The sequence below is a fragment of the Manacus candei genome, unplaced genomic scaffold (assembly GCF_025592945.1).
Source record: "Manacus candei isolate 608988 ecotype Guabito, Panama unplaced genomic scaffold, ASM2559294v1 h1tg000003l, whole genome shotgun sequence".
Lineage (NCBI taxonomy): Eukaryota > Metazoa > Chordata > Aves > Passeriformes > Pipridae > Manacus > Manacus candei.
This window is the reverse complement of record NW_026138051.1, coordinates 9,156,602-9,171,222: the sequence shown is the minus strand read 5'-3', so window position 1 is coordinate 9,171,222 and position 14,621 is coordinate 9,156,602. Positions and strand designations below refer to the sequence as shown.

The 14,621-nt window shown below is 43.7% G+C and overlaps 2 protein-coding genes across 5 annotated transcripts in view; one reads left to right on the top strand and one right to left on the bottom strand.

Annotated features, from left to right (window-relative positions):
* Nucleotides 1-3,303, bottom strand: part of KIAA1210 (KIAA1210 ortholog) — a 52,223-nt gene extending 48,920 nt beyond the window's left edge. Inside the window, exons 1-2 of one of the 4 annotated variants that reach the window (XM_051783895.1) lie at nt 2,934-3,303; nt 1,913-1,995 (exon numbers count right to left, since the gene is read on the bottom strand). Coding sequence is in view for 1 of the 4 variants with exons in the window: in XM_051783877.1 (XP_051639837.1) it covers nt 2,934-2,947 (14 nt within the window). In the remaining 3 variants the exon portion in view is untranslated. Of the gene's footprint in view, nt 1-1,912; nt 2,882-2,919 lie in introns of those variants that run through there. The other 3 variants (XM_051783877.1, XM_051783949.1, XM_051783903.1) reach the window with 3 other exon arrangements.
* A 5,483-nt stretch (nt 3,304-8,786) lies between these two features.
* On the top strand, nt 8,787-14,149 carry PGRMC1 (progesterone receptor membrane component 1). Its single transcript, XM_051784981.1, has 3 exons — nt 8,787-9,181; nt 10,997-11,152; nt 13,208-14,149. The coding sequence occupies exons 1-3, from the start codon at nt 8,863-8,865 to the stop codon at nt 13,306-13,308; spliced, it is 576 nt and encodes a 191-aa protein (XP_051640941.1). The 5' UTR covers nt 8,787-8,862; the 3' UTR covers nt 13,309-14,149.
* The last annotated feature ends 472 nt before the right edge of the window (nt 14,150-14,621 follow it).

Here is a 14,621-nt window from a genome sequence, read left to right as displayed (position 1 = left end):
ATGGCATTTGGGGGGAACTGCAACAGTCAGCAGGAGTGTGGGAAGAACAGTAGTTACAACAATCCTTGTGAATACCATCAGCTGCAAATCTCAGTCCTGCTCGCCAAAGAGGTGCTTTCAAGTTCTAACCTGTAGCACTCCTTTCATTGCACAAACAAGCTGTCAACTGAAGATGTGGAGATAAACCTCTCCAGATGGAGCTTTATGCTTAAACTACACAATAGATTGACCTTAAACAGACAGAAGAACTGGCATAGAAACACATCTGAGGGAGTGATGAGGGGACAGAACTGCATTTCCACTAAATCCGGTGTTGAGTACCAAAATCTTATGCAGTGTGTTTGAATTCAATTAGAAGAAAATGATGAAATACAAATGGTATCTTTGCTTGTGGCACTGGCACTCCTTTGGAAAGCTATTTTAAACTTTAAGAGGATGTATATGTATCTGTGCACGCATGACTCAACATGATGCTGGTGGCATTCCAGCGAAGCCAAGCCACCGATCCTTGAGTTTGGGCCATATCCACAGCTCATTAAAATCAATGATGGTCTTTCCACTGAACTCAACTCTTCCCATCATAGTGTCAGCCTGCAGTCTGACGTACCACAGAGACTACAGTCACACTGCTTTGTCCCCTGTTTGACTTACAGCACAGCTTGATGTTTACGTTACATAACTAAAGATATTGAGACCAACCACACCACGCACACTGTCCACAGTACAAATATAAGGATTACTGAAAATCCTCAGGGGGGAAAAAAAAATCAGCTCCCCAGTTTGCTAAACCATGTGTATTTCCTTTTCATTTACACAGAGAGAGATTTCATATAAATAAATAAATACATATGAATGAATGTCTAACACACGTCAACAGTATCAGATACAGTAAGCATTCTGGTCAAAGTCATAGTGGATTTTAGCAGAGATTAAGCAGGAACAACTAAAGATGTATTTGTTTGTATTAAATGTTCCAGACTCCCATATACACAAAATACTGTTCCTGAGTGCCCATTTTCACAGTTGCTCAAAATTGAGCAACATCTTAGCCCTTCTCTTAAGGCTTATGCATGATCCCAGTATTTGCACTGGCAGCGAGTGCTTTCTTGTGAAATATTCTAAGTAACCATTGATCTCTAAATAAATTAATGGGCCTGTATTAAGCAGGTCTTTGGACCAAGTACAATTTCTTGTTTCTTCTCTGAGTGCCATACATCATCTTCTGGTATAAGAAAACATAGGTGTGCATTTGTCTGTAGCAAATTCTCTGACTGGTAAGTTAAGAAACAAGTAGACACAAATACTAACTTTGAAACAGAAACAAATGTCAGTAAATCTTCTAAAGTGGTAAAATTTAACTTCTGCTGGATAAGTCTGCACTCGCTGGATCCCAGAAATACTAAAAAGAAGCTAAAAGGGCATTTAGTTCCCAAATGTCTGAATATAGCAAAAAAAACCCTGTGCTGTGGGTTCCAAAGGACAAAGAATTTTGAGTCATCAAATCTGCCCTGGGCATGTCTCCATCACTGTGGTCACAAGAATCTGTGACATTTCATTTTCAGAAAACTTCCATCAAATCTTTAACAGAAACATAAACAAACAGCTTAAGTGGAAAAGTCTTCTAACTCACAATGATCTAAAACAAAAGGAGAAGCTTACTTTTGGTTCGTGTAACATCCAAGTAACTTGGCTTCACATATTAGAAAAAGCATTTTTATACAAACCTAAATGCATTCATCTACATATAAGCTAAACTTGAGTCAATCATAAAGACCAAGGTAAGAAAAAGTGCTTTGCCCTTTCTTACATTATAATGAGTAAGAACCGAGTCAACTTTTAGTTTTGCAGATATGGATCAAAATTCTCTGTAGTACCGGACAGTTCTGGAATCCTTGCAAACCTCACACCCTACCTGTGCAACAGGGCTGCATTTTCTTATGATGTGTAGGAGCTCAGCTGGAGAATTGCAGCTGTGTTCATCTTGTGATAAGTCATCTGCCGACACATGAGCAATTTCACTAAGTCAGTGTAACTTTCCAGGTGCAGTATTCATGAATTGGCCTGAAGCACTAGCAATGTGGTCTGTATATTATATAGCTAGAAGTCCAAACTATAAACAACCAAACAGTGCAAAAAGTCATTCCATGCTCATGAAATCAATGGATTAATTTTTCACTGTATTTGTTTTGTAACAGCAAGACAAATACATATTTGTATTTCCTATCTTACAGTGTACCTGCAAAAGTATTGGAGTCCTAATTATCATCTATTATATAGTGTGAGGGAAACAGAAATAGAAAACTTACAATGGTGAAGCTGTTAATAAAAGATAATGCCACCAAACTTGCTTTTCTGTTTTAAAGGTTCCTAACAGTATACTTCAGATTACTTGGGAAAAGGGACATTTTAAATGAGAAACTCCTCAATTTTCAAGAGAGGATTTGGACTACACTATGGAAAAGACTGGAGGTGGTTTGCTGAGGTTCTTGGATATTTTGTGCTCATACCCTGCCTGCAGATTGTTACCTGGATGAAAGCACTCGCCCTTACATGAGCCACACTGACTTGTACAAGGATAGTTATCACAGGAAATTCATCAAAGTCATTAAGGCGTTACTCCTGCATACAGCTGTTTGCAAGACCAAGCTATGGAGTGTCTCAGCAAAACAAAGAGGACAGAAATTACACAGTGGGTGTCTTTTCATCTACTACAGCTCATGTATCTGACCCTTTACTACTTCTCTCACGTCACTCCTTCATACTAGCTCTGAGATCACATGGATTCTCCCAGCGCCCATACCAGGATTAAGACTTCACTCCTGGGAGACAGCCGCCAATTCCAGCAATTCCACTAAGACTGCAAGACACAAAATAAACTCCAGATCGTATTAACAACCACAACTACTCCAGCTAACTAACTTAGGGTTAAAAACCTGTTTTGGAGCATAAAATGCGGAGATCCGACACTGGAAGCCTGCGAGTCTGCAGTTCGGGACGAGGATGCCCGCGGAGCCTTCGCAGACGTAGGGAGCCGGTAGCCGGTGAATACAGCATCGGAACAAAGAATGCTTCTCAGAAAGCTCACGCCGCTCGCCTCCGCCACGGAACACCCACCAGCGTTATCCCAAAGCTGCCGAGCGCCCAGGGCTCCGCGTGTGCGACGCCCGACACAGCCGAGGAGCTGCCCCGGCACCGAACGGCCGGGAGGGCGGGAGCGGCGGCAGGAGCCCTTCCCGTGCCGGGGGCCGGGGCCGGGGCCGTGCCCCTCCCGGTGACCGCCCGCCTGCCCGTCCTCCCCCTCCCGGTCCCCGCCGCCGCTCACCGCCCGCGCTCCCCGCACGGCTCAGCGCCCCCGCCCCGGGCGGCCCCGCCCCGCGGGCACCGGGCACCGGCCCCACCTCCCGCCACCGTGTTACCGGCGGGGGGGTCCCACGGGAGCAGCACGGACACCCCCGGGGCCCGTCCGACCCCCGCCTCCGCCCGAAACCTGCGCGGGGCGTCGGAGACCACCTGACACATTCACTGCAGGAATTTTGGCTCTTTCTCACGCCTTTGCGGGACGGGAAGACTGTGCTACCTTCAAGGCTTCCTGGGCTTCCTGCGAGTTTGTTGTCCACAAAATCTTACAGAGTCCGGTCTGAGGGACCTGTAATAATTCAGCTGTGAAGGCACAGCCTCAGCGCAATCACAGAGTCGTAGAACCATAGAATATCCTGAGGTGGAAGGGGTCCATTAGAATCATCAAGTCCAGCTCTTGGCCCTACACAAGACACCCCAACATCTGAGAGCATTGTCCAAACATTTCTTGAACTCAGACAGGTTTGGTGACCACTTCCCTGGGCAGCCTGTTCCAGTGCTTAATCACCCTCTAGGTGAAAAACCTTTTCCTGATACCAAACCTAAACCTCTCCTGACTCAGCTTCATGTGATGGTAATGGCAGTTCTGGGGCCCAGCTCCTGAGACACAATGGCTTGGGAAAACATTAAGCTTGACCTAAGATGTCATTCAGCACATTGCCTGGAGGGCGTGAGTGCAAGGCATCTTCTCAGCAGAGTGACACAGGTAACATCACTCAGGCTGGGGGGTGACTTGGAGGGTTTGAGAGCTTTTCCCATTGAGGACATCGTATAACTAGAGCAGATGTAAATTAAGAGTGCTTCCTTATCACGTTGAAAACTGGATTCTATTGGATTAGTACTTAGCATTTTAGTTTGTGTCAAACTACACGTGACTGAACTGTCTTCAACTATTGAATAAGGTCTGAAAACCAAGGATAAAAATAATCAGACAAAAATTTGTCTTGCACATGGACGTGTATCTAATCTAGACAGACACTTAGATGATTTTGTAAAAAAAAACCCAAGTGATAATCCTGCCACGTCTGTCTTCCTTTATGGTTTTCTCCTTTTTACTCAGTCACCCCCATCTTGTCTGTGCTGCTTTGGACTTGACCACCAAACTAAACCAGATTAAAGAAAGGTAACAAAAGCCCTCTTTGTAATCAAGTAGATTGTAAATTGTAATCAATTTAGCAGATTCCAGCTAAATAAACTGAGATGAGAATCCCTGCCTATCTTGTTGCATTTCTGCAATTAAATTGTTGCAGAAACATTGCATAGAAAATCTCACAGTTTATTGATACCTCCCTTCTTCTAACCTTTGACTCTATTAATGTTGAAGCTGGTTGCCAATTCCCACTGAAACAGACTGATCTGCTCTGTAGCAGAACTGGCACTGCATCCCAGTGGCAGAGAAATAACAGGCCCTACTTCAGGGATACAGTGACACAAGTGAAGACGGCTCATGTATTCCAAAATACAAAGTAATGTCTCCAGTGTAAGTAAAAATTGGTCCTTGTGAACAACACATGTACATGCAATGGATACCATTTCCCTGTCCAAAACTAACGGAGCAGAGATAACATTTCCTACTCCCACTAACAGTGCTACTGGTTTGACTTGATCTGGGAGTGCACCAAGTTTCCTTCCTGTCATCCAGTTATTTCTGATACATAAAATCCTTCTGGCTCATCAGATCTGTAAGCAAATCCAAGTTGTTATTTTCAGGAAGTCAGGGATTTTGTTTACTCTTCCAGTGTAAATCAGTGTGCTTTCTAGGGATACTGAACCTCTTACATTGCAAGAATCACATGTGGATTTGTGTTTTCTTTTCCTTGACTCTTCCAGAAGTATCTGCAGCTTGTGCAGATTGTTTCTGACATCTGCTGCCTTTAAAAAAAAAAGACTCAATATTGAGAATTCACCCCTAGATTTTCATCTATAGTTAAAAGACACCTCCAAAACTTCCTAGTATACTTGCTGTACATACTGACCGAGCAAGCTTTCTTGTCATGGTGACTGTCAGTCCTGTTTGACATGACTGAATCAACACCCATAGTCCTGGCAGCCTAAAAGACAAGCAAGCAAGGGGGAAGATAAGGCTGGTGTGGGGAAGATTTTAGGTGCAAGCTCACAACAGTGTATTTCTGAGGAAAGCAACTCTCCAGCATGAGCGGTGTCTGCATTTCCAATCACCTTCTCCAACACATTTTCTAAAACTTGGTAAAAATTCCCATCTGGAACTGTTTTATGCTGCAGATGTGTACACATATATCTGCAGGAATGGCACGGTCTTGATAGCCTTCAGCACAGTGTCATCTTCACATTGCACAGTCATTTCTTCTCACACTTAACTGGATGGAGAGCACAGCTAGAAAGACAGAAAATGCAACTGAAAAAAGAAACAGAAATGTGGCAGAGATGGAAATAAAAACTAAAAAAAAAAAAAGAATTGTCCATCAGAAAAATGCTCGCTGCTTTTGATCTGAGGACTAGAAGTAATTCAGGGCATTCCTAGATCTGCACCTGGAACAGATCCGCTTCATATAATGCCTGCTGCCAGCATTAGTACATTTGACCTACTGGATCTCTGCAGTTTAGGGAGGGGTTCTGCTTCCTTGGCATAGGTAGGCCCTAGTCAGTAAAAGAAGTGTGAGATTACCCCATCTCATCTTTCCTTTCTTTTTCCTTGTTAGAAAGTTAAATTATTACTGAGGGCAGGGAACAGAGGGGAAAAAAAGAGGGAGATGTAATAGTCGTATAACACCAAACTAGTCAGACATGATAGAGCTTGCCTACGTAAAAATATTGAATGGTCTCATATAAGACGCTGTCTCCCTAGAAGGTTTGATTTCCTGGTGTCCTTGTAAGGCACATTTAATCTTGCTTTTTAAATTCTTTACTTAGGGAAGTCTACAGGTTCCAAGAGGCCATTGGACCATAAGGCAAAAATCGCCTCTCTATAGTTACTTGGTGTCACGAGCTGTTTGCACTGCAATCCTACAGCACGTTCCTGAAGTCTCTCAAATTCTCAAGTGGGAGCTACAAATCAACCTTTAGTCTGGGCAGCAAAGATCTAAGTTGCCAGTGCTTTTATTTGTCACCAGTTCTCAGTAATTTCAAAGACTAAGATCTCTGCTTCAGAAACCCTGGGTCCCTGCAGGTCAAGTGAAAGCCAGCAATAGTTCCAGGTGACCAGCAGCTCTGAGAATCAGCTCACAAGTAATGCAAATTAGGCATTGCTATCTTTGCAAACTTTGGAAAACTTTCTTGCAGTCGTAGATTAAATTAAAATGGTCAATCAGGTAATTCAGAGAAAGGAATTCCTGTGAAGGCCTTCCAATGAGAGAATGTGAGGCCCAAAACCAGCTTGGCAACAACGGTCCCCAGGTATTTTGCCAAGATAAAATGTACCATGGGCAACCTAGGCAAAGCACACTTTGTTTAGAAGCATTACATATGCTCTAAAAGATGCATTACATCTACCAGACAAGTTCCAAAGTGGAAATAGAGTAGTAAGAAGAATGCTGAGGTGTAGTAGAGCTACTTTTCCTTCATCTCTAACAGATTTATGCTGCTTATAAAAAACACAAGTAGAAATATTTTAAAACTGATCGAACCACTCTGATTTGCAAGGATATGAAAGTTGTCTGAGTTCCAGTGTTTTCTTCAATTAATAAGAGAGCATTTTACTAGAACTGCTCTATCAACCCATCTCATAGGTGTTAACAGAATGGTTTCAAGGAGGAAGCTATTGTCTATCGGATGCAGAGGAAAACCTGCGTGGGAGCATGGCTGATGCCTGAGGTATTTAACTAGAGCTGGGACCAACTTCTCTGACTAGAACCTGTTTAAAGGAATTGACACATAGGCTTGCTAGAGAGAAATGTATAGCAAAGGGTACATGAATTTAGATAATTCTGACTGATTTTATCATAATTTTATTCATATCCACTTATTTCTAAATGTCTGCTCCTATTTTTTTTTCTTAAGATGCATTCTTAGGCATATGACTATTTTTTATATGCTGGAAGGTAAAAAAAGAGCTGGAAGTTTGGCCACTGTAACTTGCAGTAACAGTGCTCGTGTGGCAGATAACTTGAGATTCTATCAATTTTGGCAATGTTTCCTGGCCCTTCTTTATCTAAGAATGAACTGTTCTTGGATGGTTTCTCTAGGATACTAGGCATAAACAAAGCTTCTTTTTCCTTGACTTCAGTGTCTGGTTCAAGGTCAAATTCAGGGCTGGAGTTGTTTTGGAGTCTGGGGTTTTTTTCCTTGCTTTTGAACAAAATGTGTTGTAAAAAATGAAAGAAAAATCTTCCACCAAAATTTCTGGTTTTTTCTACATCTATCCCTATAACATGTAATATCAACACAATGAAGTGTAATAGTCTCATGTCTACAATGAGTAGAATTAACTAGGTAATACAGCTTCCAGTTTGAATAAATCTGACGGTTTGGATATTTCTCTAATATACTAAATAGGGCCAAAATTCAGAGCTACTTTATTAACAAGTACAAATCTCAGTTGTCAGATCAATGAAACAAGTAGTTTTTCCAGTTACACAGCAGGTGGAAGCAAAAGTCAGTGTATACCATGAAAGGACAGATTAAAGTTCAAGTGCTGATCAATAAAACAAGGAGCTTCCCAAAGGAGACAGCAGATGGAACCAAACACCCTCCCTTGCAAGAGCCAACATGTTTAAATGTCTTAGTGCTCAGAGGTTTTGAGTGTATCCCAAAAGGTAAAACTTCGTCAGTATCTCCTGTGGCCCACAGAGTTAAAATGTTCCTAACACTGAGAAGTGGAAAGTAAATGAAATGCACTGCTTCTGGTTTTCTATAAACAAATGTCCCAATGCTAGGTTCAGATTGTGTCCAGACAGTTCTCCAGAGGGGGAGACTCCACACCCTCTCTGGGCAATCTGTTCCAGCGGTCACACGCATAGCAAAGTTCTTCCTCATACTCAGGTGGAACTTTCTGTGCATCAGTTTCTGCCCATTGCCTCTTGTCCTATTGTTGGGCACCACCGAGCAGAGCCTGATCCAACTTCCATCTTTCATCCTCCGTCCCCCATCCCGAAGGGCCCGGCGGCTCCCAGAGCCCAGCGCGACAGCTCTGACATGGGTCTAACGCAACGCAGAGGGGTCTTTTTTCCGGAATTTCTATGGAACCGTGTGCCGTGGACCCGTGTTCCACGGAGCCGCCGCCGCGGCCTGCCCTGACCCGCCCCACCGCCGCCTCGGGGGGACCAGCGGCCGGCGGGGCCGCCCCCGGCTCAGCCGCGCGGTGTCCCCGGGCAGCGCTCGCCATCCCGGGCCCGCACCACCACCTAGTGCCGGCGGAGGGCTCGGACCGGGCCCGCCGAGCCCGCCCGGCCCGGGGGCGGCACCGCCCCGCCCGCCGCCCCTCCCTCCTTCCACCTCCCACCACCCCCGGGCCCGCCCCGCCGGGCCGGCAGCGCTCGGAGCCGCCGCCCCGCGCTCCCAGACCCGCCGAGCTGCAGCGTACCTGGAGCCATGGCCCGCGAGGAGGCGGCGGTGGCCGGCGAGGAGGCGGCGGGCGAGGCCGGCGGGCTGCTGCTGGAGATCGTGGGCTCCCCGCTCAACCTGAGCCTGCTGGGCCTCTGCCTCTTCCTGCTCTACCAGATCCTGCGGGGCGAGCGGCCCGCGGCGCCCGCGGGCGAGGCGGACCCGCCGCCGCTGCCCAAGATGAAGCGCCGCGACTTCACCCTGGCGCAGCTGCGGCCCTTCGACGGCGTGAGCGACCCGCGCATCCTCATGGCCGTCAACGGCAAAGTCTTCGACGTGACCCGCGCCAGGAAGTTCTACGGGCCCGGTGAGGGCCGGGGCGGGCCCGGCGCGGCCACCCGGGTGTTGGCGGGGCGGGGCGGAGCCGCTGCTGCCGGGAGCGCGTCCCCCGGTGCGCGGTCAGCGCGGTCCGCGCTCCTGCCTGACCCGCACCGTGGGCCGGCTCCGGCTCCGGAGCTTTGGGAAGGGCACGGCTGGCTTGGAGCCGGGAAGGGCGCGCACACCGAGCTGCCTCCCGGAGAGGCGGAGGGCAGGGTTACCGCTGCCGCTCCGGCTCCAGGGTCGGGCCTCGGTGGTGCAGAAACTCCTGCTTTGCGAGCTAGCGTTGCTTCATTATTCTGTGTGTTTGCCCGTGGCAGGTTACAAGTACCGTAAGGGGTTGGGCGGCTTCGTCGGCCTGGGGTGCCTTTGCCCGATGCCAGGCGGCAGAAGCCAAGCGTTCTCTGAGTGTTTACATTCCCTTCCCAGCTTTTAGTGGACATCACTCTATTGCATAATATTTATACTAAATATCTACCAATTTAGATTAAGCCACCTTCCTAGCAGGAGCATAGTTCAAACGTGCAAAGATTGAATAACCTATGCTCGTAGAGCAGCCAGTGATGAGAAGGGTGGGAGTATGTGCACCGAGGTGCAAGAGTTTAATCACCTCCACGTGGGCGTGGGGGTTTATTTTTAACAGAGGCCGCCTGTTTAAAAGCCCCACTCAGGCTTGCTGATTTGTCCCAGGACCTGTCTGGCATAACCACTCTTGAGCTGTCCAGACAGCTGGTAGCTGCAGTAGTGAGCTGCCAGTGCTACTTAGAGACAAGAAGAATAGTGCAGGATACACAGTGTATTTGTAAGTGTTATCAGTTATACTTTTGGTCCATACATAGACTGAAGACTGTCACTGAATGACGTCAGACTGTAATTTTGCATTCTGCAGCAGTTGAGATGATATGTACAGATGAGTTAGATGTGCAGTTTTGTATTTGTGCAAACTGAAAACCACTTAAAGTCCATGCTTTGGATGCTGCCTTCCCTGACAACAGTAAAAGCTGCCCCTTGTATCTAATTTGGTAGTTGCTGAATGGTTCACCACAGTGTCTGGCTGGTTTGGTTTTCATTTTAATGGAAACGTAAGATTCTTTTGAGGAATTTAGGAAAAAGCACGCTTTGGGAGGAGTGGAAGATGGCATGTGCTCTACAGTACCCAGTGTTCACATCTAACTCACTGAAGCTCCCTTAAGAAGAACTTTGAATGTGTAGTTGCAACATGCAATATCTCAAATTTTGGCTTGTCATGCAAACAAGTTAATCATTAATGAAGTTTATCAAGAGTCTGTCTTGGTATCTCTGATGTTCTGTGAGTTGCATGTTTTGGTAATTTGAGTCCATCTCACATTTTGAAAGTTTTAATAGATGTTTTTTCCAAGTTAGTAATTTCTAGTATCTGCACTATTTTTTCTGTCAAGCCATCCTTTCATCTCTTTAAGTCAGGAGCATCTCTTGGAAAACTTTCATTTCACCTCAGACTTAAAAATCCTTCCTCTGTTCCTCGTTCTGACGATGTGTTTCCCAGTTGGTGCTTGTCCTTACCCTGTCTGTATGTGCCATGCACCACTGTGGTGTAGCAAACTCAGTGTCTTTTTCCCATGGTCTTGTTTCTTGCCCTCTTCCTCTGTTTTCCCTTATTACCAAGTAGCATAAAACTTAAAAACCTTTCAGAAGCTTGAGGCACCTCTGACCCACAGGTCAGGGTAGGAACTCTTTATCTGTTTTAGCCTGGGGACTCTGATCCATGAAGATCACACAGCATCCATTATCTCCGTAATAACGCAGCTTATGTTTTTATTTTAAGAGGGTCCATATGGCATTTTTGCTGGAAGAGATGCCTCCCGAGGTCTTGCCACTTTCTGCCTGGATAAGGAGGCACTGAGGGATGAGTACGATGACCTCTCTGACCTCAACGCTACACAGCAAGAGACCTTGAGGGACTGGGAGTCACAATTCACTTGTAAGCAATTTTAAACCTATTTACAAATAAGTCAGTAACTGGTGTGTAAGAGGGGAAGCAATGGTCAAAAGGCTGTTACCAGCTGAAAGCATCAGTCTGGAAATTAATACCTGGGTTTAATATTACTAGAATTACTGTTACTTAGAATTAAGAGAAATGTCAGGTTCTCCTGCATTCTCCTTCCCTCTGTTCCTTACTGAACAGTAGCAGATACAAGCACTCTATCATAGTGTAAGATCTGTAAGACCACCCAAAAAGTTGACAAGATATGGAAATAAAGACCATGTTTTTTATAAAGTTAAGACTCCTTCTACAGAGACTGATAGATTTTAATGCTCTGAAAAATGAAGCTTATGTCCCATTCAGCTTCTCAGAAATAACAGTAACATTTTAATTATTACTTCTTGGGTTTTAGTATTTTTGAAGACTTCCCCTTGGAGCTCTTGATAGAACTTTTTCTACTCTCAGTAAGTTATTCTGCATGGCCTTGCTGGTGGCTGTGGCAGATTCACAGACAGCTCTATTCAGTTGAATTTCTCCCCCAGAAGGTGATCAGGAAAATGGGCAAATGTCCCCTCTGTGTTTTCCAGCTGCCTGATGTGTGCTGTGCCAGTGATGGCCAGAGGAAAAAAGGCAACTTGAACACTTGAGATGTTTGCTCTAAAATTAACAGGAGGAAGTCACTTTCATAGTAGCCTTGTTTTATGCTTAGTACTAAAAGTTTAAAAAAGCAGTTCCAACTGGTTTGTGTCATGTGTCTCAACTTGCTGCTCAAAACCAACTTCAAACCACAGTTTTATGGAAGTTGCTGTGCTGACCTTGTACCAGGGCATGTCTACTAGTATGATTTTTTTCCCCTCCTGTTGCATATATTGCTGAAAAATAATTTCTCCGTATCTCATGATGCCTTTTAAGTGAGTGAACAGCAAAGCAATTAGTTTTATTCATATAAGACAAAAAATAAATATGTCAGTTGCTTGTCCTGATGAATTTATATGTATATATCCACGAGGGAAATTGCATATACTGAAAAGTAGTATAGTGGAAATCAAATGTGTTTTGTTTTTAAATCTAGTGTTCAAAGATTTACTCTAACTGGCTACAGTGGAGTTTTCCTGCACATCATGTCATTAGAACATCTCAGTCCTGACCTGATGTGCCCCTACTATTTTGGCTCTCTTCCTGTCTTAATCAAGACTGTTAATCATGCCACACTGAATGGCTGTTTTATTATGCTAACAAGCACGTAGCAGAAACCAGAACTATGCTACCAAATATCTGACCTAAACTCGTGTTTAAATGTACCTTTACAAGAGTTGAGCATCAGGACTGAAATGAACTGCACTGTTTTTATTACTGTGTTTCTATTAAATATGCCAATTAGTTGCTTTCAATTCTTATAAATTATAACAGCAATGCTAGGCCAAGATACCTGTAATCCAGGGCATCTTCTGCTTTGTTGAAGTTGACACATGGGCAACATAATATAGCTCTCAGTTCTTACATGTCTATGATCTTGGTTCAAAAAGAGATATAAAATAAATCAGAGGCTTAATCACATAATTGGATAATAGATCCATCTTTATCTTCGAGAGAAAGGATCTCCCTTCTGTCCTATTGGATATTTTCAACACACAAAAAATAAAACCCCTTCAAAGTTGTGTATATGTCGTGTATATGCATATATGTATGTGCATGTTTAATATGTAAGTAATCTGACAATGCCATTGGTTGAAAAACCACCTTTGACACTGGCAAGAGAAATAATCTAATCCAGGATTCTGGTTTTTGTCTTTACATTCATTCACCTTTTGGCTTAGGCAGTAGAATGAGAATTACAGTTACATTCACTTGGCATGATTCTTACACTTAGTACAACATTAATAGTAATTCAGGTAGTTGATTTTGGCTCTGCTCCTTCCCCACAATGTTTGAAACAAGTTGCTCAGAGTTATTTTATTATAATACAGGCATTTTGTTAATTCAGAAAACAGAGTTAAAAAAGGTACATCTTCAGGGCAGAATAATTACTTGGATTCTTTTTTTTTTCCCCAGTTAAGTATCATCATGTTGGTAAGCTGCTGAAGGAGGGGGAAGAACCCACTGTGTACTCTGACGAAGAAGAAAAAGATGCCCAGAATGCAAAGAAAGAGTAGAGAGTGCAGTGAGGAACAATCTGGTTTTGAATCTAAAGGATCATTTGTAACATTCCACTTGTTTTACAAGGTGCAGCAGCAGCAATGCTTACAAAAGGTCCAAGAGTTACAGTGAATTGTTTCTCTTCAATGGTTTCCTTTTCAAATTCAGTGGCAAACTACTGAAGGTCTGTCTTCCTTTAAACCCACATAATCAGAAGTGTGCACAACAAATATCTGTGGAAAAGTAAACTGCAGTTTTGGCAATAAAGGACTATTACTGGTTTTCTGCTATCACCTTTTAGTGCAGAGTAGGTTGAAATCCAGTTTTTCATTAACAACCTACCACTGTGGACACAAACATGAGTAACTTCACCTATGCAACACAAATTCCACTAAATCTTCTTTTGTTTTAGCTTCTGCAGGGTCTGGCCCTTGGGTTGTAGTTCCTCTAGAAAAGGGACTATATTTTATTTGCCCACGAAGCACCGTACTCATTTGTTGTGCAATGTAATTCAATATTATATAAGATAATTTGGCTTTTAAGGGTTGTGTTAGCGGTTTACAGGTGAAACACTAACTGCTTTTAAAAAATATCAAGAATATTTCAGAGGTTAAATCACTTTTAGATACTTAAAAATTAATAAGGACTGATGAATACTTGATGTATTCAACATGCATAATTCTGCGTGGATTAATATTCTTTGTTCACATCTGAAGTGTTACAAAGGTTTAGATACTGAGTGGAACTAGGCATCCCTAGAGGTACACCATGAAGTGTGACTGCACTGGACTACTGTTCATTCAATTTTCTTAGTAAAACTCTTCTGTTAATTCCAATAAAATTATGTTAAACATGGAAGATCAGCTGCTCTTCATTCCTGTGCGTAAGAAAAACAAAGGTTGCTCATATGGCATGATTAACAAGTGCTCTTGTATATGCAGCTTTAACTAGCAGAAAAATGTTCCTGGTCAACATAATTTACACAAGTTTCCTGTACACAATAAAATAACATGGTGTAAGCCATTCTGTGCTGAGGCACTTGTTGCTTTGGAACTTTGCCATTAAAAGAAATGGCACAATCTAATTCATAACCAGCAATGGGGACCTGACCTTTGAGTTGCTTTTTACTTATTTACTCTCTTTCCTCACATCTATGCTTAATTACTATGTGACCTGCCTCCTACCAGAGAGGGCTGGGTAAATGGATCTGACCAAGGAAAAATATTAATGTGCTTCATCATCATCCAAAATACTTCTGTAAAACTTCCTCATAACTTCCAAGATCACTGATGATTTGCTGATCACCTGTAAATGCATTTCGTGTCCAGGT